Genomic DNA, 23,380 nt, shown 5'->3' with positions numbered 1-23,380 from the left:
GATTTTTTAATGAGTCTGCCCCCCCCCCCCATTTTCAAAAACGATGCTACGTGTATGTGCCCGACAAACACACGCAAATGGTATCTATTCGTACAAACAATATCAAAAGGGTCCTCAACTCGGAATGAAAATCTATTCGAACTATTTCTCTAATATAAATGTTTAAACTGAAAGGGTATCAGATGATTATATAATTGCTTTAGTTGCAAAACTATGATGTTGTGACACCTTATCCAGCTTTGGCGAATATAATTAAAATCGAATTCTTCTTGAAGTTACTGTTTATTCTCACACTTTCGATGATGCATTCAAAACAATAAACACGGTATAATTAACCACACAATTAACAAATTGAAAACTAATAAGTGACTTCTAAAAAAGTGTTTTGTAGTTATATTAAATTCACATTGCATGAATCTTGTCGATAACCAATACATATGCATTTTAAGTGAAAAACATTTAAATATAATCTGGAATCGATTTAATATAACATGTGTACTAAATAAAAGATAAGTATATATGGTTTAAACAAATAGTGTAATATGGCGAAATTAAATCAAAATTTAGTTCAGCCAGATCGGTTTTTAGATGTGGACAAACACTGTGGAATATTTGGAAATTAAAATCGAAGTGTACAGAAGGGATTTTATAAAGGATTATTATAAACTATGTACATACAGCAAATATTATATATTTACAAATATATCTCCTGTGTATCATGGTGTGTAGTAAATCATAGTGCATTTTCTGTGTAAAGATATATATGTCAGCACTTTGTACTAAAAATTGTAGTCAATGTGGAAGAAACACGCGTAAATCAGAGAAATAGTGAAAAGTGTCCCACTCCATTGACTCCGGTTAGCTAAGTTACAGCCGTCATGGTCGCACGATTCCAAACACCCGTCTATCAGTTCTTCCCCGCGCCCGTCCCCCGAGTCGTACAGAATGTCCCCACAATGACTTCCCCAATCGTAATCCCCACATTGCCGAACCAGAATGCTTGTACCATCAGCTGTCGATGAAAAACGAAAGAAATTAAATTTTCATATATCATCACATCTTGTGTTATTCAAACATGCATGCACTAAAATGAAAATAGTCCAAATGCAAGTAAACAAAGGACGAAGAGGCGTAAAATAATCAACCTAAATGAAGTGCTTTTAATTATAACGGAAAACGTTTGAATATCCTAGTATTGAAGAAACTTATAATTTGAATTTGTGTTCATCATTGATATTCAAACGTTAAACTTCGTCAGTTACATGCTAGTGTTTGACATTTTACAGTGTGCTACTGTGGTTACATTTTTTTGTTTGTTTCAAGAGGGCAAAATTTACATATGCACGTTGCTGCATCCATATCATTTTTTTAATTCAAGCAAATCTCCATAAACGACCCCGGGTAAAGTCCACTTAATCAAATGTGGAAAAAAAATGAAATGAATTCATTTTTTCCCTCCAATTCCAAATGTGAAAAAAATTGAAAAAGACATGTCTTGTAAACTTAACAAATAAACGGTTCATTCGGAAAAAAGGTTTTTAATTAAAAAAGCAATCACTTCAAATAAATCTATGTAATGCTAAATAAATACAATGTACTTTTGTTCTACTGTATGAGTGGAGCATATTATTGACAGTAATAAAATAAATATAATGTTCATTGTCATTGAATTGTGAAAGCAATGTGAGGTCTTACTTTTTTTGCTCACTTTTTCATTTTAAAAACACCTTATAAAATATCAATAGTCTCTTCTGCTGTAACTACCCGGATTCTTTTCTGAGGCATTTTGTGCGAACAAACAAAACTTTTTTTTACAAATAGTTTAAATATATATAATTATACCTGGGTCTGCAAACCTCAGTTACTCTTATAATACGTCTGTACGTTTCAAGTGCATAAAGTTTAGTGGGTTTAAAAATAAAACAATCTGCTGAATTTGCATTTTTGTTACCAAATTTCATTTTGCAAGGCATATTTATCTTGTTTTCCTTCATTTAATTTGTCCAACAAAAAATCTCCATTAAAATATATTAAATAATTTGGACAGAATAAGAAGGAATAATTTCTGTTGAAATTGGCTGATGGGCCTCATAAAAAAATCATAAAGTCTTTATCGAGGAAATTAAGGGCTTTGAGAGTGATAATGTATCAAAATATGCGTCAGATGAATCGTTTAAACGATTAGTCGGACTGGGATACTTTTGATTATAGACCGAGCATTTCGATTTCTCTATGACCGTAGTTGCAATAATTCGTGTATTATTAAATTAGTTTTAGTATCCTCCGGCAAAAATTCTTTCTTATAATTGCATTTTGAAGTATTTTATAGTGATGAATCGGAATAGAGAAAGAGGATCCATGTATGCCCCGGAGTTAACGACGGGCATTCCAACTGCGAGTTCGAACCTTGTTAATTTCAGGGGGATACTTATACGAACACCAGAAATCAATACATGAACCAATTATGTCGCTATATTCTGGTGACAGATCTCGCTATTCTATCACGACAAATAATCAGTTTGATGAATTTAACCGAAGGTGCGATTATTTTGTTCTAGTATTAAACCTCCATATAGCGAGGAACGACTTTTGTACTGAAGTTAGATCGTAAATATTTTGAAATTGATTATCGTCCCAGACACTGGTGGCCGCAGATACTGAACTTGGTTTTAAAAAAATACAAGGTCCAATTTGAACATAGAAATTAAGTAGGACCGACTTCAAAAAAAATAAGACTAGGTCTGTGTGCTGGCGTTGATGAGATTCTTTCCGACCAGATCTGCAAATTGCATGTTTCAATTAGCTATTCATACAAGAATCGTAGATTGATATATTCACCGATTCAAAAAATATTTTTCCACATAAAAACGATATTGAAGGAAGACGATGTGATGCTCTGCATCCGCTTTTAATCAGCCTTAGACGGGATCAATACACTGCTCATTCTCTGTGAGTTAATGACACAATTTACTTCTTGTTGTAAGTGCGAAGTGGTTCGTTTCTTGTTTTTCCCCTCGAAATTAAGATATCAAAAACTGTTAAATCGCAAGTCTGAAGCCAGTATCAGGATCAAAATTGTTAATTAGAGGTAATGTGAAAAACAGCGGGACTCCATCTCAAGCTTGTTGAGTGCTTTCAAACAACACTGAAAAGCAGACACATCTTATTTGTTTATCGGTTTCATTAACGTCAAGATGGTATTTTCTGAAAAGTTGAAAACAAGTTCATTAACCATTGAGCGAACGCACAATCATGCAATTTGCAATTTTATTTTCGGTCATATAAATTACTATAAACAACACCAGCAAAAAGATGGGATATGTTGTACTCCGTGTTACACGTACTTGTAAAATGCAGGCCGAGGCCTCTACATCTAATAAACAGTTCGTTTATTTTTAAAATGGAAAACAAAACTGTCAATTACAAATGTTTAAGTACAGTGTCGGTAAAAATGCTTGGTGTCTAGAAAATAATGAGAGAAAAAGTCTAACATGTACGTAGAAAACTGTGTATTGATACTATTATTGCACCGTGTACCGGTAATCGAAAATGAGCTCTCTCCACATTACAGGGATAATACTAATTTGTCTCTTGCTTCCTGGCTTACATGTATCTGTACCGAGACACCCTTAATTCAGCTCATATTTATGATCCTCACGTTGCTAAACACTTCTTTTTAACAGTTAATCAAGTAATTTTTGGCAATAATAAATTTGAATGAATTTGTGCGCCTTGAAAAATACAAGAATTTGTACATTTCGGTACATCTCGAGAGTGACTATTTAGATTTTTCTTCATCAGTATAGATTTAAACATTCCCCAATGTCCAATATAGACGAAATAAATCCACTTAACGAACGAATGGTAAGGCCACTGAAATATACATGTACTCATTTTACTTGTCAGTCTAGCACATTGATGTTGTTGCGATAGCTTGATGTATCAATTTCAGTAACACATTGTTTTTTTCCTCCAAAAATGGACTATTGGTACTGGAATCTTTTGGATTATCAGGCTTTGAATTACTTAATAGGAGAAAAGCTGTCATTGTGACAGCCAATTGGGTTTTCTTTTGTGTAACTAGTATATAAAATCCATTTGTCAACCCTGAATTGATAAATAATAGGCACTAAACGTACCTATCGAAAGAACTGGGATACTCAATACGCAATACTTTGCTAAAAAAAAACAGCTCAACAGCTAGTTCTTTTCCCATAAATTATCAAAAATTAAAATCCAAATAATATGCACATCTTTGATATATGTACAATTGATCTGCAAAACAACCACTCCCTGTCTTTTAAATTGTAGGAGGAGTTATCTGTACCATAGGGCTTTCCTTTAGGCAGCCGCCCGCCCGCCATTTTTACCATTTTATTTTGGAAAACCCGGTGAAAAACACAAAAAATTGTGGAACCCTAACTTTTAAGGAATACCGAAAATATGTACAATTTTAAAAAAAGAAAAAATGATAGGAAAATGCATTATAAATATTGTTAAATAGATATTTAAAATATCTAACCAACTGTTCATTGCTTGACTGGTCTTTCATTCATTTGGTGTGAATAATATCCTTATATAATTTTAATGTCAATACAGTATTTTTTTATTCACTCAAGTTCAATTTTAGATGTTTTGATAGTATAAACAACGGTCAACTTTTCAGCTGCCTTTTTATCCCCAGATTGGAGATTTCCTATTTGAACCTTATTTTTGTCATAAAATGTTACGAGTGGGAAAGTAGGAGCTTCCGCTATAGTTTTATGTGAAATGCCGCTGATTTAGGACATTGGCAGTAATCGGAACTCGATAGCAGCAAGTAAAGGCGGAACAAAGCATTGGCATCAAAGACAACGTTCAATGAAAGAGGTTTTTGAGAAATTAGGTGAAAAGATAAGGAGTTGAATAAGTTTATGTGTACCCTGGAAACTAATTTTGAACAAAAGTTCGTGTAATAAAATCGCATAATTAACTGAGCTCAAAAAAAGCAGCAACGCAAGCATAAAAGATGATAACGAGCACGTACGATTACCATTTCGAATTTCTATTAGAAACACTTCGAGTTGTTTGTTTAAGAATTTTAAAAAATGGAAAAAGAATTACTAAAATTTTAAAACGTCAGATTTTCGAAAAGAACGATGCATTTAAAAAAAGAATATTTTGATAATACATGTATATGAATGTTTTAAAATTGAATTTATATACAATGTTTAAATTTTTACAAAGCAAACAAATATTAAAGACGATATAGAGGTAAGAAATCTATAATTATGATTTGATCACCTTGCTGATTTATTGGTAAACGTTCATTTAAATATTATGTGTTCATATTTATTTGAAAATAGGAACGTCCAAACAGTCTGTAGTTTGATAGCAGTCATAATGATTTTTAACATAAATGGGTCGTTTTCTTTATAGTAATTACTTGCAACCAATACGTGACGCAAGTCAATAGGCCATTAAGCAACGAAACTGTAATCCGGTTTAAGTTCAATGTTTACTTAGAACTCTTCGAAAAAGCCAGCTGTTAAGTATGACTTTTCTGGTTTGTAAACTATTAACAATGGAACCAGGAGTCTTTTTTTAGAGGTCAGGTTCACGACTTTGAACATCAAAACCAATTAACAGGCAGTATTGATTATTTAGATATGTTCAAATATGTTCAAAACTTTACCTCTACTTAATTAATACTATTTAAGGAGCTGTTCATTAAATATTTACCCAAACGACTATATACAAATGTATATGCCTAAACAGTTTAGCTCTGTATGTTTAACTACATGTGTATTGATACGACAAAACTTGTAACAAAAAAAAGCATGAAGTCTATTGTTACCCGGGATACAAATATTGACTTATTTTACTCGTATGCATGAATGACGATAGCGGATATTTCATAATCGGTGAAATTTTATCATAGTAAAAATAAGGTGTTTGATGTTCTCAAAATGGAGTAAATTATTAAACTGGGTAAACCTATGACAAAAGAGAAATTAAAGTTAATACAACACGGAGGAAATTGAGCAAGATAGAAGTTCAAAAGACATCAAAACCAAGATGAGCGATAAACTCGTACTCTCAATACTGCAGATAAGGAATTCGTCCTAAGTTGTAAAATCAATAAAGAAATTAATATAGAATGAGTCATGGTGCTTTATAGTGTAAATGTTAACTTAATTTATATTGGGAAATTAATGTTATTGTACTAAACACTTTGATTTATAAAATTTACGAACATTGTTACTTCCAGAAGCATAAAAGAGGTAGATTTAATATCCCCCCAGTTGATTTGAAATATTTTCAATTTTTTTATCAATTTATATGTATATGTAGTTTCCTTAACAATGAATTGTAAGTGTGAAGGTGGGGGTCGGAAATTATAACTTGTGAAATGACTTCAATATACTAGTACCATGACTCTAAGACGACTTTATCAATTTAGTGTATAGAATAACATCGATTTTTCAAATAAAAATTGTTTTTATAAAATGGAACTACAATTTAGTGTTACCTCTTATTCCTTTTAGCTTTATACAGTGTGTGCCTTTGAAATATGCAAAGAAACACGTCCTGTTGATAAAGAGTGAAGTGCTCAGATCCTTCTGAAACTCATCCTCACAAGGTTGGTTTTTACCATTTAGGGAAGTACATACATAGCAGTCTATGGAGAATGCTGAAAAGAGACCAATATATGATATTTACAACTGTTCGAAATTTTATTTTCTGATTTTTTTCCATAAAACAATATTTTGCTTTAAAAGGACAAGTAAAAGAAGAACCAAATGATTTTAACATTCAATTTTCAATCAAATTATATTCTTGCATGCCGGGTCACAAATTGGTTTGGCTATATTTACACAATGAATATGTTCTTTGTAGGATAACTTAAAACGTGTACGTATACACTGTATTATATATTTGATTTTACCTTAAATAACGGATTTTGTATCTTTAAAATGTATTTTGTCCAGTAATGAGATGCAAATTCTGCATTTCCATTGATAGGGAAAGAGTAAGGAAACTTTAAGGATTAGCTTCTTAACTTACATAGCAAAAGAACAAATTGGGTTTTTCCATATATTAGTTACATGGAGAGAGAGAGAGAGAGAGAGAGAGAGAGAGAGAGAGAGAGAGAGAGAGAGAGAGAGAGAAACCTAACTTATGTGAGAGGTGTTTACACTATATAATTACGTGCCCCTGGTCGGCATTATACAAATAGAGAGGTGTAATTTAAGAGCTCTATCGTGTTTTACAAGACCAAAAATTACATAATGATCACCACCCTAGGCTTTTATTTTGTCCAACGAAGCATTATGTATATGAACGTTCAATGTTTTACAACACTGATATTGAATCTGGCAAATTTTATACTCCATGCTAAGTGATTACATGTGTTATGTAATATGTCAAAGGTTATTAATTTATAATTATAATGGAGGAATTCTACTCAAAATGCAATAAAGATATGTTGACAAAACAAATCACTACGGTCATACCCTGGCCGAAGAAGCAACTACCAGGAAATAACATCGTTAAATAGTGACTTTCTCCATCTCAACGAGTCTTTAGCACCTACAGAAGTTCTAACAATGATTTCACACGCCCTTTATTATAGATGTTCATTGTATATCCTCTAGCTACAAACACCCTGAATTACTTAAAGTTTCAGTCTAGGTCGATAGGAGAATCGTGATAAGTAATTTACACCGAGAAATTGTTTAACCTCGACTTTTAATATACAAAACCCCACATCTTCACATTTGGCACTGAATGGCTGGCGTTTGAGCCCAATTTGACCTTGACCTTTAATTTATAAACCTAATACAATGGAAAGGGAAAGGAAAGGAAGACAGACTGACAAACAATATGATTGTACTTTAATGACATTCTAAAGAAGAAATCCCTGACCACCCCATGACATAAAAGTATTCTTTTTCTGACCTCAGGGTAAACACTTATTTTATTTTGCAATTATTTAACTTTCACACAAAAGGAGAATTTTTCAAAGTTCTTTTGCAAAAGTCTCGCTTGAAAAACTTACCCTCGCTGTGGGTTTTCCCACGCAACGCTAAGGTATAAGGATATGAATAAGTTTGAAATTTTTAAAGAAGCTTCCATGTCAATTTATGGCTTCAGTTTCTTATTTTGATGTTACATACACACCTTCTCTCGTTTACCCCCAAGGAACAAGAAACTACAAAAAGGCCCATTTATTTTACTTTTGTTTAATCATTGGGTCCAGAATACAAATACAATATAACAATTCTTAGCATCTAAAGATTTTAAAAGACCTTTTCTTTTCTGTATATTCAAATGTTGGTCTTTTCTCCCTTTGTGGGCACAACTATTTTTTATTGGCGACAGTTTTCACATATATGAGGCCAAAATAAAATTATTATTTGTTTGGAATTATATCCCGCCTTATTGAAATACCCCCGCTGGTAAAATTTTATAAGCAAAAAATAGACAACTTTTTTTTTTTTAAATGGATATCTTTATTTTTTACCAATTTTTCATAAGTCAAACTTTCCCTTCCTTCTAGGTAAAAAAAATCCCCAGGCTTTTATTCCAAACAAACATTATTAATGGTGGCTTTATGTTGCTTTCATAATAATTTTAAAAAGTGTAGACAGTTGAGGTTAAATATTAAGAAGAATTTTTCTTTACAAAATATCGTTTTATCTTTGTCTTTTGAACAATATGAGTTTAACCATATTTTTGTAACTTTACCAAGCGGTTGTTTTGAAGAAATCGAAAATGTGGATGTACGTCATGACCAGGGTGATAGGAAATCTCGGTTTAGTTAGTTGATAACGCGCCATGTAGTTTTCTTTCTTTAACTGATAGTATAACTCCTGTTTGCAATCTATATTATTGACTTACTTTTGAAATCTTCGTGAATAACAGCCCCTTGAAAATAAGATAATCAATATTTGGAAAACTTGTCTTTTGGAAACTGTATTCACATGCCTTGTAAGTTCTTTGTCAACCAGAATACATACGTAAATTGTATTTTCTTTTCTTTCTTTCTTACAGGCATTGTGTTTTTTTCCAATATTATTTTAAGTGTATTTTAGTTTATATAATTTCTTCTTCTTAAGTGAAGTTTGACAATAGTTAAACATCTTTAAGATGGCGACCATCTGAAATGGCCCCACTTACAAAATGGAAAACAAGATAAAAGCATTTCAGAGGATTTTGCTTTGACATGACCTATGACTTAGAAATCTTCTGGTCTGGTTGGGAAAAAAACCCTTTTAAGTCAAGCACATTATCCCTTACCAACAGGCGTTTTGGGGTTTAATATGAGCAAAATTAAGCCAATGGGAAATAAACCGTGGTCTATAACTAACTTTTAAAGAGATCTTAATATATGGCCTTCACAGTTGAACTTGAAACTTGGTTTAAGGTCACTGCACACCCTTTCTTTAAAAGCTTTGTTTATATGAAGTATGACCCAGATAGGACTAAGGGGACAGTAAGAGGCTATAAAACATTTTTTGCGTGGTCTGATATGACATTGGCCCGTCGTTTAAGATGAAAGGTACTCTTTGGGTTATGTATGAGTCAGATCGGACCAAGAAAAGAGTATATGTGATCGGACAAGGATATTTCGGATAATTCTGCTATGACCCTAACCTTTGACGTAGAAACTTGGTTTAAGCTAATTGCACAACCTTTACCCAAAGACACTCTGTATGTGAAGTATAAGCTAGATTGGACCAAGGGGAGAGAAGATACCCCGGACAAGTGATTTCGGACGGACAGACTGAAAACTATAAGGCGCCCACATAGCGAGACATAATTAATGCGAGATGATCAACTATTATATAAGTTTGCCTATCTGATCGTCTTTAATTGAATCGATCTGGAATCAGCAATGTCGGAATGAAACTAATTGCACACTGTCTTACTAATTACTCGTGCCTTGATACTAGATGTCAAATTACAAAGTAATCAAAATTATACATAAAGATTGTTGCCTTTAACCACATTTAGTTTTTCATGCATTATTGATTAATTATTAATATCAAAAGACCAATTTTCTACGCTTAAATCTCATTTACCCGCAAATAAATCCATTACATGCTTTTAGGCGCCATGTACAATGTTATTACTTTATCCTAACGACTAGAAGGGAAGGGCTATTTGGTTTTTTTCTTCTGGATACGTTAAGTAAAAATAAATCGGACTCCATGCAGTAAATAACTCTGCTGTGGCATGGCAATATCTTTTCATGTGGAGAAAAAGTGTCGTTATCTCCTTAAAGCTTCTAAGACATTTACTGCTGCTAAGATCCAGCCATTGAATAAAAGCCTTATTGCGATCAAGATCAGGAGGTCAGAACGACTTCTTGATTTGTAGGATTTTTTAGTTTTGATTATTGGCATTGTTTTATTGTTTTCCTTAATAGCTAGACTCACGGCTTTGTCTGTTATCGCAATTCGGTAACAAAACCCCTGGCGTAAAATAAACATGAATCTGTGTATATGTTTCTGCTACACCCATTAAGATACGTTAGCGATGAGATCCTCATTGCGGGAAGAAGCGGTTTGTTGTTTACTTAACACTAGTGGGTAAACTTAAGGAATTTAAAATATTTTCAATAAAAAAAAACAGTACATATAAAAGTTTTTTAAAATTCATATGTAGCACGTTCAGTAGTTTGCGAACACATGTATGCAAAAAGTTTATAAGGCATTGTATAAAGTAGGCAGGCATGTAAATGAAATGCTGAATTATAATACATTCAACACGCAAGGTGCTGCTGTACATGCTAATCTACATCTATCTTCAACAACACATTAAAACCTGAGCATCATGTAGGAAAAATACTGTCATAAATGCAAGGTTTGAAAAATATTTGGCTGATTTTTTAAGCTCTCTTCTTTCGTAAGTGTCCAATTCATAGTGTACATGTATATCTAAGGTGAAGGGAGTTCGGCAAAGAGAATTATTGTCGGACAATTCAATCAGCCATTATTGTGTTACTCGGATCAAAATGGCGCTAATTTCATTCAAGATTAATGAAGATGCCTAATCTATTGTTAATTCAATAAGCTCTACACGAACTGTATTTCATCACTGGACCCTCTTCATCCAAGCATCTAATGACCAAAATCAATAGCATGGCAACGTTGAAATAGAATTCATTCTTTCAAACAACGCAATTCGACAAATTGCTGTTAACGTTACTGTGCACTTTTTTTTAGAAACATATCTCCCTCTCTCTTTCTGTATATTAAGTGTGTAACACAGGCACATGACGTTATAATTTTATTTTTTTTTTCTCGTAATAAAAATATATACGTCTGCTTATAGGTAAAGGTTTTATATTTTTATTATTAGAAAAATATAACGTCAGGTGCCTGTGTTGTGTCAAAATAAATTATGGAGTTTCTTATCGTACATGTATGAAGCGTGAAATGTTTTGTCGAAATTAATACTTAATATCATTTTCAAAGAAGATAATTTATAGTATTTATTTGTCTCAGAACTCTTTTGGCATTGATATATATTATATTTGTGTGTGTGTGTGTTTACTGCATTATAAAAGTTTTATTTTTTTTGGATTCTGTGTGAATGCATGTTGATTGAATATCGGTGTAAACGTGTCATTGTGTGAGTATCCACTGCCTATCAATGCACATACAACATGTTCTTTATGTCTGGTTAAAATCGTAAAATAAATCATTGAAAGAAAAAACAAATAATGTTGTATTTTATGCAACTAAACTATATTGGGTTTTTAGGAAACTGAATGCAATCAAGAAAAAATAAATAATATAGTTCACGCAATGTATTTTACTAAATTGAAATCAAATATTTTTAGACGCTGAATTAGATGTTCCCGTTAATGTTTATGAAGAAGTTAAAATGCTCTAGGAAAGTGGTCTTTGAAAGCATTTGTGCATAGCAAATTATAATTTTTACTGAGGAAAGTCGGGACCATGTCGTTAGTTGTTGCATATTATTTTAATTTCATTTAACATACAAAAGGTTCAAACAAACATTCAACTTAGAAGGCATTCGTCCAATTTACACACACACACACACACACACACACACGGTATTGTACTTTAGCGCATTCTAATACCCGTAAACGATTTTAAAAAATTTACCGCATTCCATTAACAAATTATCAGTCTTGACCTATCTACATGTAGAACCAATGAAACCCAATATTCTTAGAATTACGGTTTAAATTGTACTTAAAGTAAACGTCATTTTTACAGCAAATTGATCATGAAGATCTTTTATTATAGGCTCAGTCAAACCCTCAACACAAAAGGACTGCAACGGATGAACAATCTATCAATCCGTTTGCTCAAGTTTCTTGTCTTTTCTTGATCGACGAATACCTTCGATGAACGCGCGACAAAAATACGGACAACAACATTTGGCGTTCGCTTAAATTACGGAAGACACGCGTTAGAATGCGTGAAGCTAGAACTTATGCAGAACTTTTACGACGGTCTGCAACAGTTGATACCGAGTCATTTCCGGTGTCGTATAATTAAAGGCTCGATCATTAGAATGTCCGGGAACTACGTTCATACATGTACCATGTGCGCAAATGGGCGACTGGTTTATGTAAACAAAGACATTTTTTAGATACATGTACATGGGCAAAGGAAACAACTCTGAGAGAATAAGTATCTACGGATAGGACCTTTCTTATGGGGAACAGTCTGATCTTGAATATAAACAATAAAAGTCAGACCGGACTATTTTACACCGGTAAGCTATGTACCAATGTAAAATTGGACTTTTTCTGAAGTGACCCGTAAACATTTACTCAAACAGTGCAGTAAGTAAGTTGCTTTTACGGACAGTTCATTTATCATTTTAATGAAAAATCAACACTCTGATAGAAAACTTGTAATTCGACCGAAATTGACTTTCATCAAAGGACAATTAACGAATGAAATTGAATGCGTTTAGACGGTTTTTTCCGGTTAAAAGTGTCGTTAATGCTATGCTGTTAGGTGTGTCCTGGGCATTATTGCTTAGGAATGATTTTTGTTGAAATTGTTCCTCATGCTTTTCATTTCGAAAAAAAAAGACAATACACTTTCATTCTAAAAGATAAAATACACATCATATTTAATTTTTGCGATTTTCTAATTGACTTCTGACGCCGTTACATTCCAAGTAAAATATTTATGATTGGATTGTTCTAATAGATAACCACATAAATGAAAAAAAATATACGATCAAATTAGTTTTTCTATTTTGTTTTGGAATCTTTTCCCAAAAAGTGTGATGCCCTAATAAAAGTAAAATACAAAAACTCCCAGGGAATGACTCTATCTGTGATTAAAACATGATGGTAAAAGACTACAAAGGGGTTTTTTTCTTATTAACATTCAACTTAAATATTTTAATAGTTTAAAAAATATAATAATAAAATTATAAAGAACCTATCAGAAATTATAAGCAAGTCGATATATTATAGCTTAAAGTGGGAGAGGATTATGGATGACAGATCCGGACTGAATCTCTTCGGTGTAGACTCGACTATTGGAAAGTCGTCACATTTGTCAAGCAATCTGCTTAGTCTCGTTAGTGCCATGTCTGTATTGACAAATAAGTTGCAATGAGAGACGGGATTTCTAGGTGCTGTTGTGGCTGGTCGTGTTTTTCAGAGGCCAAATGGATCTGTGGAATGCTTTATACTTGAGCTGGAAACCATCGTCTTTAGTCCTACTGTTTTGCGGTTCAGTAAGGTTTTGCTTATTTGGTTGTATTGCCAGAAATAAAGATGTATGGCTGAGAGCTGGTCATAACTATCCCTAGTAATTAGTTTGACTGGATGCGTGGGTTAAATAATGATGAATATTACTTTGATCCTGCTGTACTTTATAAAGGAGAGTTACATCACAGGTCTTTTAAATTATTTAGCTTGTCTGCAATTCTAGGATGATACTTTTTTTGGATTGCTTTAGGATTGGTTTAAAGTATACTAAAAATAGTTTGTAAACATGTATATGGCAGGGATAAATATATATCGTATAAATATATTTTAAAAACATGCGTAAAAAAGCCTTGGAATTAATTCCTAATTGTTAGATTGTAAAATTTTTATGATTTCTGATTCAATATCCAACGCCCTTACAACAACAAAGTTGTTTATTTAACACATATCTAGTGTACTCAAATGCTATGATATACCATTCGCTGATCCCGATAATTTTTCTGGTGGGGGAAGGGAGGGATCTGTCCACGTGTTACATGAACGGACTAAAAATGTGTTCAGCAGTTCTTTTTCACAATGTCAATCGCCTCTAGTTATCTATTGTCCGTTAATTATAATCCAAAAATCATAATGTCTTGACAAAGTATTAAACCCGCTCATATAAGTACATTTCAAGTATTAACATTATGATAGCATTTAAAAGGAAAGGGTTTTTTTGATGAAAAAAGAAACGTATTATGTAAATTAGCATGTTTCAATAACGATATCCTAGTATCTCCACGTCTGAATACGTTAATTTTTACAACGTGCATGGTGTCTTGTTGACTGCCTTATTAAAAAAATAATTAATACAAACAACAGTTTTGTCAAAAGGATCGCAATTGTTACTAAAGAGTCAAACAATTGTAAATTTTAAAATTTGTACCGTATTTTTTTTCATTTGTATTCAGTGTTTCACACCATTTAGATATACGTAGAAAAGTATTTTAAAGAAAATAAATATCTCTCGTATGCAAACAACGTTTATGCCACATTCGGCAAGGAGCTAGACCGAGGACAGAAGCTTACACAGTTATTGACTGTCAGTTTCCTGAAAGGTCATTCTATGGTGACATATGTTATTGCTCATCACTGTCTGGATTCAATACATGCGTTTCATGATCAGATAATAGTCATAAATGCTAAACATTTTGAACGAGCTAAGCTGATTAGGAGAGACCAAATGTCGCAATTGGCATGTCTATTCATTTTTCTTTATAGGGGAGTACAAACCTGCTCATCGTTTATACATGGATCAGTTGCCAAAATTCGTAAACTACATATTCAGTAAGAATCCAGTCGTTTCAATTCGTAACGAGTTTATTTATTATAAATTCATTTTTCAACCAATATACATTGAAACCCTATTTTGATTTGTGTACTTCAAAGGCTGTTATAACCAACCCGGCAAATACCCAATGTCTTTGACTAAAGTCAGTGTTTCTGATCCAAAGCTGCCAATATAGCTGGCTAATAAAGAAACTGTGCCTGGCGTAGGTTAAGAGTGCAGCCAAAGCTGAAGTGACAATGTAATGTTTTATAGAAAGCACCACCAGGAAAAAAAATCGCCTGAGGAGAGAATCAGTGAGATGCCTGCAATATCAACAATCGATATCGTGTGATTGGATTTGGTAGTTTTAGCAGCGAAGCTTAATTAAAATTGCAATGTCTAATAGAAGAATGAATGAAAACTGGAACTTCGTGGTGTGTTTGCATTCTATACCTTAAAATAACTATGAGGTTCTGCTGTTTTATCGATATAAGTTAAATGCAATGTCCTCTCAAGTTTTCTTTCACTTGACTGATTGCGTGACCTAACGATTTCTTAACGATTTTTTAAAACTTTAGCCAACAAATTAGTAGTTTCTTTGACTGCTTTGAATAAGAGTTTCAAACAAACATCAGCTGTTTAAATTTTCTCCTTTTTATACCTCATTATCCGCCTTAGAGTGTAATTTAAATCCACATTAGTCAGTAGAATAAAAATTACCCTGGAGGACGTTTCTGTTCTCAGTATAATCACGTATCGATTGTTTAAGTATCATAACTAGAAAACGACGCCAAAAACAATGAAAATGGGAAAATATTTTGGCATATAAAGAGAAAAAAGGCCTTAGAAGCGATGAAACATTAACACCACAGTCCCATAACTAGTAAATAAATGTCTTCAATCTGCACGCTCAAAATTACTTTTGAAAGCAGTGATATATCAGTAATAAGAATGAACTTGTAACATTTGAAAAAAAAAATCGTTTGCAATATAAATGTTATTTTACCACTCAACATGCATTTTGAAGAATGTAGTTTGAAGTGATATTTTTTTCTCAATAGCATGATACAACTATACAATGATAATTTAGCTATATAGCAATTATCTGTACTTTTACCCAGATATTCACATTATGAAGCGTAACAAAATTTTACTTTTTTAATATATTGTTGTAGCTTGCGTAATTCAAACAATCAAAATCTATTGAAATTGTGTTGATGATTTTTTGGTTTTCCCTTTTAATCAGAAGGGATCTTTGGCTTCAATGTTAGATTTTTGTTAACACTTTAAAGTTCAAAGTGAAATGCCACATCAATGCATGTTTTATACAAATAACCAATGTTATTTTTCTTTTCTTTGATATGTCTTTTATAATCAGTATATGATTACTTACCATATTTGATTGACACTAACACGGAGACTTGCCACAGTAAAATGTCTCTGCTCCTCATCTTGAAAAGAAACACATTCCTTAGACTTTGAATGTCCTTTAGTCCAATCTTTAATAATCATTACACACTCAAACACATTTTTCTGTTAGTCCGGCACACTTTATGGTGAGATCTGAAAACAAAAAAGGAAAACATGACTACATTTCCGGGAAAGCATCGTTCATTTCGACTCCTGGGGAGTGAGTAGCCAGTAATTCTAGATTTCCTTACTTGCGCGACATTCTTAAGGCTTCAAAGGACGAAGTAAGATTGCTATTGATTAAAGGGATGAATCTATTATTAATCGCAGTAAAACTCTACCTGCAAGACCGATACTTTCTTAACAAATGGAACTTATTCGCGCAATCTGCATGTAAGCAGCGGTATACAGAATTTCCATTCTATTATGTTGTTCTTGAGGATAGTCAGAGCAGGTAAATAAAGATACCAGCACGGATACAGCGAAAAGACACCAATCGGCTAACTGATCCCCGTATTCAATGTATCTGGGTTATCTCCGAGAAAATAGATTGCTTTTATGTGAAAAAGATATATTGAAAGCACTTGCAATCAATACAGGTGCGTGCATCAAGTATCAGGAGCAGCGAAAGGGGCACCGCTGGTGACTTTATATTATGCAAATGTTATATTAATGCATCATATAGAATGCGGATCAATATTGTTTTTATCCTGAAATGAAAAGCTAAATCAATACACATTCCACCATTCTGGCACTTAATACGAATAGATATAGTGTTCAGAAGAAAATTCTATCTGGATAGGTATTTTAACAAAACGTAACTGACACCATGATTAGGCATTTATTTACTTTACAATATTATTTATGGCTTCTGCTTAATCCCTTAACGTATTTGGTAGTATATTGAAAGGAGCACAGAAATAGAGAAAACATTGATACCTGGTGTTTTTTTTAAGTTACTTTTTTCTACATGGCATTTGTTCTCATTATAGTTTAAATAAAGTTAAATATGTTTTATGCAAATCAAGGTTTCTTTTTATCAAATGATGAAAACATTGGCTTTTTATTGCACAAAGAATTAAAAATAATCAAAATAAACTAATCTAACATGGCTATCCACATTGGATTTCAACACAAGACTGTAAAAAAGTTTGTGGTAGAAGAAGATTTTATTATTATGGATTATAAGAAAATAGATTTGTGATGTTAAGTCCTAGCTATGATATAAATTCTCCATCAGACACGACGCGAACTCTTATATTCCGGAAAACGGGATGAAGAACTTGTCATATCAAACTGTCAATAGTTATGTGTTAAGATAAACCTAGTGCAGAGTATATGTGCTAGCTTAATGGCGGTCTATTATGTGCATTTTCTGTAAAAAGCCTTCGAACACTAATTGTATGATTACCCTCCATGTAACTCGGCATTCTGTGCAGATAACATTCCCGCCGTATTTTTAGCTAGAAATAAAACGCTAGCATAGGACATGTATATCAAACAGCTGTAAACGTCGCTTCGTCTGAGGGAATCTAGAAGGCTTTTATTGTATTTTGTTTAGAAGTACTGTCATTATTAATAACGAAACATAAATATAATAATCTGCATTTTCCTTAAATAATACATACAGGCATAGACAATAACTATTTAGTTTCATTGCAAGTTTTTTTGCGTGTTATATACCATTTCCTCGGCAACAGGGTTTAAATGATGATGTCTTTTCTTGTGAAATTGTACACATCTCGCTCCAAAATGGGCTTATTCATTGTTATGTAATTTTATGTCTCGCTAACACATGTTTCAAAATGTTCCTACATGTATTATTTGAAAAATAACTTTTTGTCTTCAGAAACTGTTGCGGGTATAGATTCAATTGTGTTCTTTCTGGAGACAATATGTCTTAAACTTTGCATTTTCCAATCCCTGAGCTCCGCAATGAATATTTTCTAGGTGTTTGATTGGCTGTCTAATTGCTCATTGGCTTATATATAATTCATATCCCACTTAGCGTGCATCATACTCGTGCCTCTTTGAAAAAATTTGATAAGTTTCCTCACCCTTCCTTCCCTCGAGACCACTGTGTAGTAAAACAAAATAAACAGTATACTACTACCTTGGGACTTCGACTAAACGTCAAAGATATTTTTCAATTTATTTTTCTCGTTTTATGTGATTGTGATTACGCTTTAAACTTGTTTTACATGTATCTATCCATCCTTGAATTCTTTCAAGAATAAAAAATAGTTCATCCTTAAGCATTTATACCGTTAAATGATGCTAGTTTTTTGCTTTTTTTCCTGCATTCAAAGTTACTGAACTTTATTAACACCAGTCATGACAAGTTAAGGTCTCACCAGAATGACCAAACTCTACTAACGTTTGAGAAGTGGAAGAGCTACACGTTACAATCTTGTTTGACTTTGGTTTGTTGTGGTTGATGTTGGTACAGAACAGAAGCGAAACAGAACGGAACTATATCAAAGTACTGACGGGAGTTGATTTTATTGATTATCTATTTTAAAGGGGCATGGTCACGATTTTGGTCAAATTTTATTTTTCTGTTTTTATTATTTACAATGCTTAAAGAATGCATTTCTAATGATCAAATGAAATTTGGGTGCCAGGCGATGAGTTTTAAGCAAGATACAGGATTCACAATTCTTCGTCATGTTAACAAGGCTCGTGCCCTGTTTTTGTTTACATAGGTTCAATATACTAGTAAAAAATCTTTTACAACCTGATTTGTCTATCTTCTTATTCATTCTAAGCAAATATAAACAGTTCCTAACGTTTACCACATTCATTTTAGGTCTAAAACTGGATTTTTCCCTTCAACATTCAAAATGTAAACAAAATCTTTGTTTACATAGCGAAGAATTGTAAGCTCTTTAACTCGCTTTTAATTAACAAATGACACTCAAATTATGGTTGCCTATTAAAAATGCCTTACTGAAGCTTTGTAAACATTAAAATCGAAAAAGTAATTTTTGACCAAAATCGTGACTATGCCCCTTTAAAATCAACGATATGTTATTTTGCATGGCAAGTATTTTCTTTGCTGCATTTGAACAATTACGCACATTTTTTCTAATATGAATTTTCTCGCTTTTTTAAACGAAAACCCGAGCTATGGACGGGAAACCCCATATGAATCATGTTGTGTAATATTTAAAGATATTATTAACGCATACAAACTCTACGATGCATTATGTATCAAAAATCGAAGTATTTCTGGACAATTGTATCTAAGGATTTTTGTTAACAAACAAATGGTAATGAAGTCTAGTCTACGACGTACGAAAGTGCTGGTTCTATTTTTTTTTAGGTTGGATAGTCTGCCCTTGATTCCAAACGCTACCTCTTTAGAAATGGCGCTTTAGTAATCAATGATAGCAAACCAGTCTGATTGAACTCTGGCGTAGAAATACATAAGACTACAAAAAATATCTAAATTGTTCGTATCTTTTAAAATCTTACTCTTCAACAAGTTTTATTGACAAACAATGCTTCTGAATACATACATCAAACTTATCGATTATTTTCAAGTACTTATTCTTGCCAGCGGTGATGATTAGTGCTCGGATTTAAACATTTTGTTTTGCACGAGTAACTGCATATGAGAGTTCATTAAAATCCACTCTTAAAAATCTTATAATCATATTCCAGACAGTAAAGTCCTGTTAACTATTAAGGAGAGCTGGGTTTTTTTCTCGTTTTTTTACGAGTTTCACTCGTAAAACAAAGGACATTGGTAACACGCATAGATGCTGAACAAAATAAGTAAGTTAAAATTTCCTATAAAAAAAAAGAAAGAAAGATATTTTTACATGAACAAAATAAGTTCCGCAAAAAAGCTTATCGATAATAACTGCCTATCATATAATATTGTAAAAAAAAAATCATTCGCGTTGTTGAACATTTTGTGATTTCAATCGAATATGTTAAGACAATACATTTAAGTCATATAATTATCAATACAATTTAGACAACTGAACTAAATTTCAAGTCACAAAGGAACTAAGATCGGCCATTTTTCTATTTTTTTTTTTAAATCTGGTATTCGAACATATTTTTTGAAAACATCGATGATTGTACATCTATGTTTCATTATTATAGATAAAAAATATATAGCTGTTATTTATTGTCCAAAGGTCCTAATTTTACGATACAATCAGTCCCGTGGGTTTTCAACGTAGCAAAAAAAATACAACCCAAAAAAACAAAGGTAGTTAACTCAAATATATATATTTACCTTAAATAGTCCAAAGACTTCCGAAAGTCAACAGGGCGTGTAAATCATTCAGAAATGTTAAATATTATACTTACCAGTTTCATCAATTTACTATACCCATATTTTTATCGTATAATTTAACAAGAATCAGCTTTTGAGCGATCACGGAGGAATACATCATAACGTGTGTAAACGTGCAAAACTCAAACCCATTTATAAATCTGGGGCCCGTTTCACAAAGCTGTCATAAGATTTATCATAAGACATGTCTTACATGTAAGATTGTCATAAGATTTGACTTGTGATTATCATAAGATATGTCATAGCTGTTTCACAAAGCTGTCATAACTTTAACTTATCTTAAGATAATATTAAGATAATTATTATAGAAGCGATTGCATAAAATTCAATGAGTAAATTGTAAAGTAGAGAATTTATTTACGAAATCTGCATTATAAATATATATTTAATAACATTTGATAGCCGGATACTTTATAATGTACCGTATGTTTTTGTACTTTCTTTTGATAAGAACAATAAAGAAAAATCAGTGAAGAAAATAGTGTTCTTTTATTGATTGATGATTAATAAGGAGGCTGAATGTTTGAAAGATAAATCTATAAAAATGTAAAATGATAATTTTGAAACCATAGAATTTTAATTTTTTCTATAGTATTTCAAAATCGTAATCTACTGACCATTTGGCCTCCTAAATACCTGTATACAAATGCATGTATCGCATTAAAATAATGAAATATCTTTAATTTACTATTACTATATCATTACCAGTATCTCAAACAACAGAAACAATTTAAAAATTTTAATACAATTTGAATGAAATACCTGTATACAAATGCATGTCTCGCATTAAAGTAATGAAATATCTTTAAATTACTATTACTATATCATTACCAGTATCTAAAACAACAGAAACAATTTAAAAATTTTAATACAATTTGAATGAACACAATATTCGAAGGAAAGATGGCAATTTCTTAGTTCTCAGAATCGAGTTTGAATTAATCCGTCATTGTTTACTCTTTGGCATATAACATTGTCTGGTTGTTGAAAAACTATATAATTGTTTATGTTTCGGGGCAGATGGACGTTGTTTTTGATGCAAATGTTATGTAGCACCACACAAGCAGTCACGATTCCACAAGGTCTCTCGGGCCAGAATAGTAGGGTACCTCCGGAGCGATCGATGCATGGGAACCTCATTTTAAGGACACCAAACGCTAGCTCAATTGAAGAACTGGTTTTAGCGTGGGCATCATTGTATGCCTCCTCATGGGGGTTGCTTTGGTTCAAGAGGGGTGTTAGTAAGTAATTCTTTAACGGGTACGCACTGTCACCAACTAGACAACCTCTGTTAATGTTGCCATTCTCAAACATTTGACACAAAACAGAATTTGAGAACACATATGCGCATGCGTCATGAGATGATTAAGGCCACTTTGCTACCAAATTCAAAAATTTCAAATTGGAATTGCAAACTGCCATCACATTTATTGAATGAAAGTTTTTTTCTGTTAACAAAGAAATACTCACGAGTTGAAGGTGCCTGAATGGGAATATGTGTCCCGTTTATTGCCCCTATCACATTTGGGAAATTACATATATGAGCGAAGTCCAGTATAGTATTGTTTATTTCTCTGTCAGTAAATGGAAATTTAATGTAGACACGACTTAAGGCAACTAGAGTAGATGTAACAGCGTAAACAATTCTGGACACACTTGCTTTACTTATACCATGAAGATCTGCATATATACAGCTTGAAAACTTCCACTTTCATAAAAGCGATGCGCAACCATACCGGTATTGCATGAAAATGCAATAATGTTGGAAGGGCATGTGATTTTTTGGTTGGGTGCTCTAAACGATCATTACATGGAAACATACATCCGTGGATTAGAAACTCTGAACAAGACTGAAGAGTGTTATGGAAACTTATTGGTACCTGTAGTCTTGAGAAAACTACCATCAAAAATCAGACAGAACTTGGCTAGAACCCATGGAGGAGATGACTGGACACTTGGTGATCTGAGGAAAGCCATAGGACATGAGCTGTCAATTCTTGAAGTTGGATTGAACACTGATGAATATTGGTATTACAACGACTCAACATGTCAGAGAACAGCAAACTTTTATGCAAAGGCATTTAAGGGAAAGCCAACTAACAATAGAAGACAGCAATTCTTTCAACACAAACCAAACTTTGAAACCAGAGTATCAAAACAAATCCTGTGTATTTAGTGATAATATTAAAAATGTAATAAATAAATAATGTAATCATCAATATATTCATTATTGATATGATATTTTTGAAATATGTAAGGACAGAAATCAAACGGCTTCCATACATTCTGAAAAGGTCATTGTGATTTATGGTAGAATTAGATTGGCAATCATTTTGGGATTCATTCAACTCTTGAGTTTATGACAATATCAGTTTAAGTGATGTTCAGAAGTTCAATAACTTGAAATCACTGCTCCTGGGTGAGGCTTTATCAGTGGTAGAAGGATTAGCGCTTACCAATGCCAATTATATAAAGGCCATTGATCTACTGAAAGAGAGGTATGGACAGCCACACAAAATTACTCGAATTTATATGCAAGCATTATTGGACCTACCTGAACCAACTGATGCCTTACACATGCAGTTTGAGGGAATTCTATGGCTCATTACATAAGTCAAAGATAACATGTTCTGGCAAACGGAACTTCTCT

At 32.7% G+C, this 23,380-nt stretch overlaps 1 protein-coding gene across 4 annotated transcripts; it reads right to left on the bottom strand.

Moving 5' to 3' along the window:
* Positions 1-263: 263 nt before the first annotated feature.
* LOC105345551 (uncharacterized) lies at positions 264-20,761 on the bottom strand. Of its 4 annotated transcripts, none has more exons than XM_066066461.1 (4): positions 20,745-20,761; positions 16,402-16,571; positions 6,512-6,673; positions 264-1,012 (listed from the first exon to the last, which is right to left on the bottom strand). In XM_066066461.1, exons 2-4 carry the CDS (start codon positions 16,457-16,459, stop codon positions 780-782), a joined length of 453 nt encoding a protein of 150 aa, XP_065922533.1. In that variant the 5' UTR covers positions 16,460-16,571; positions 20,745-20,761; the 3' UTR covers positions 264-779. The 4 variants fall into 4 exon arrangements, with proteins under 4 accessions (XP_065922533.1, XP_034314154.2, XP_034314153.2 ...); XM_034458263.2 differs by lacking the exon at positions 20,745-20,761 and adding an exon at positions 16,670-17,049; XM_034458262.2 differs by lacking the exon at positions 20,745-20,761 and adding an exon at positions 16,760-17,048.
* Between the last annotated feature and the right edge of the window lie 2,619 nt (positions 20,762-23,380).

Source organism: Magallana gigas, chromosome 7 (genome assembly GCF_963853765.1).
Source record: "Magallana gigas chromosome 7, xbMagGiga1.1, whole genome shotgun sequence".
In the NCBI taxonomy this organism is placed as follows: Eukaryota; Metazoa; Mollusca; class Bivalvia; order Ostreida; family Ostreidae; genus Magallana; species Magallana gigas.
Note: the sequence above shows the minus strand (reverse complement) of the source record. Positions and strands in the feature narration are given on the sequence as shown.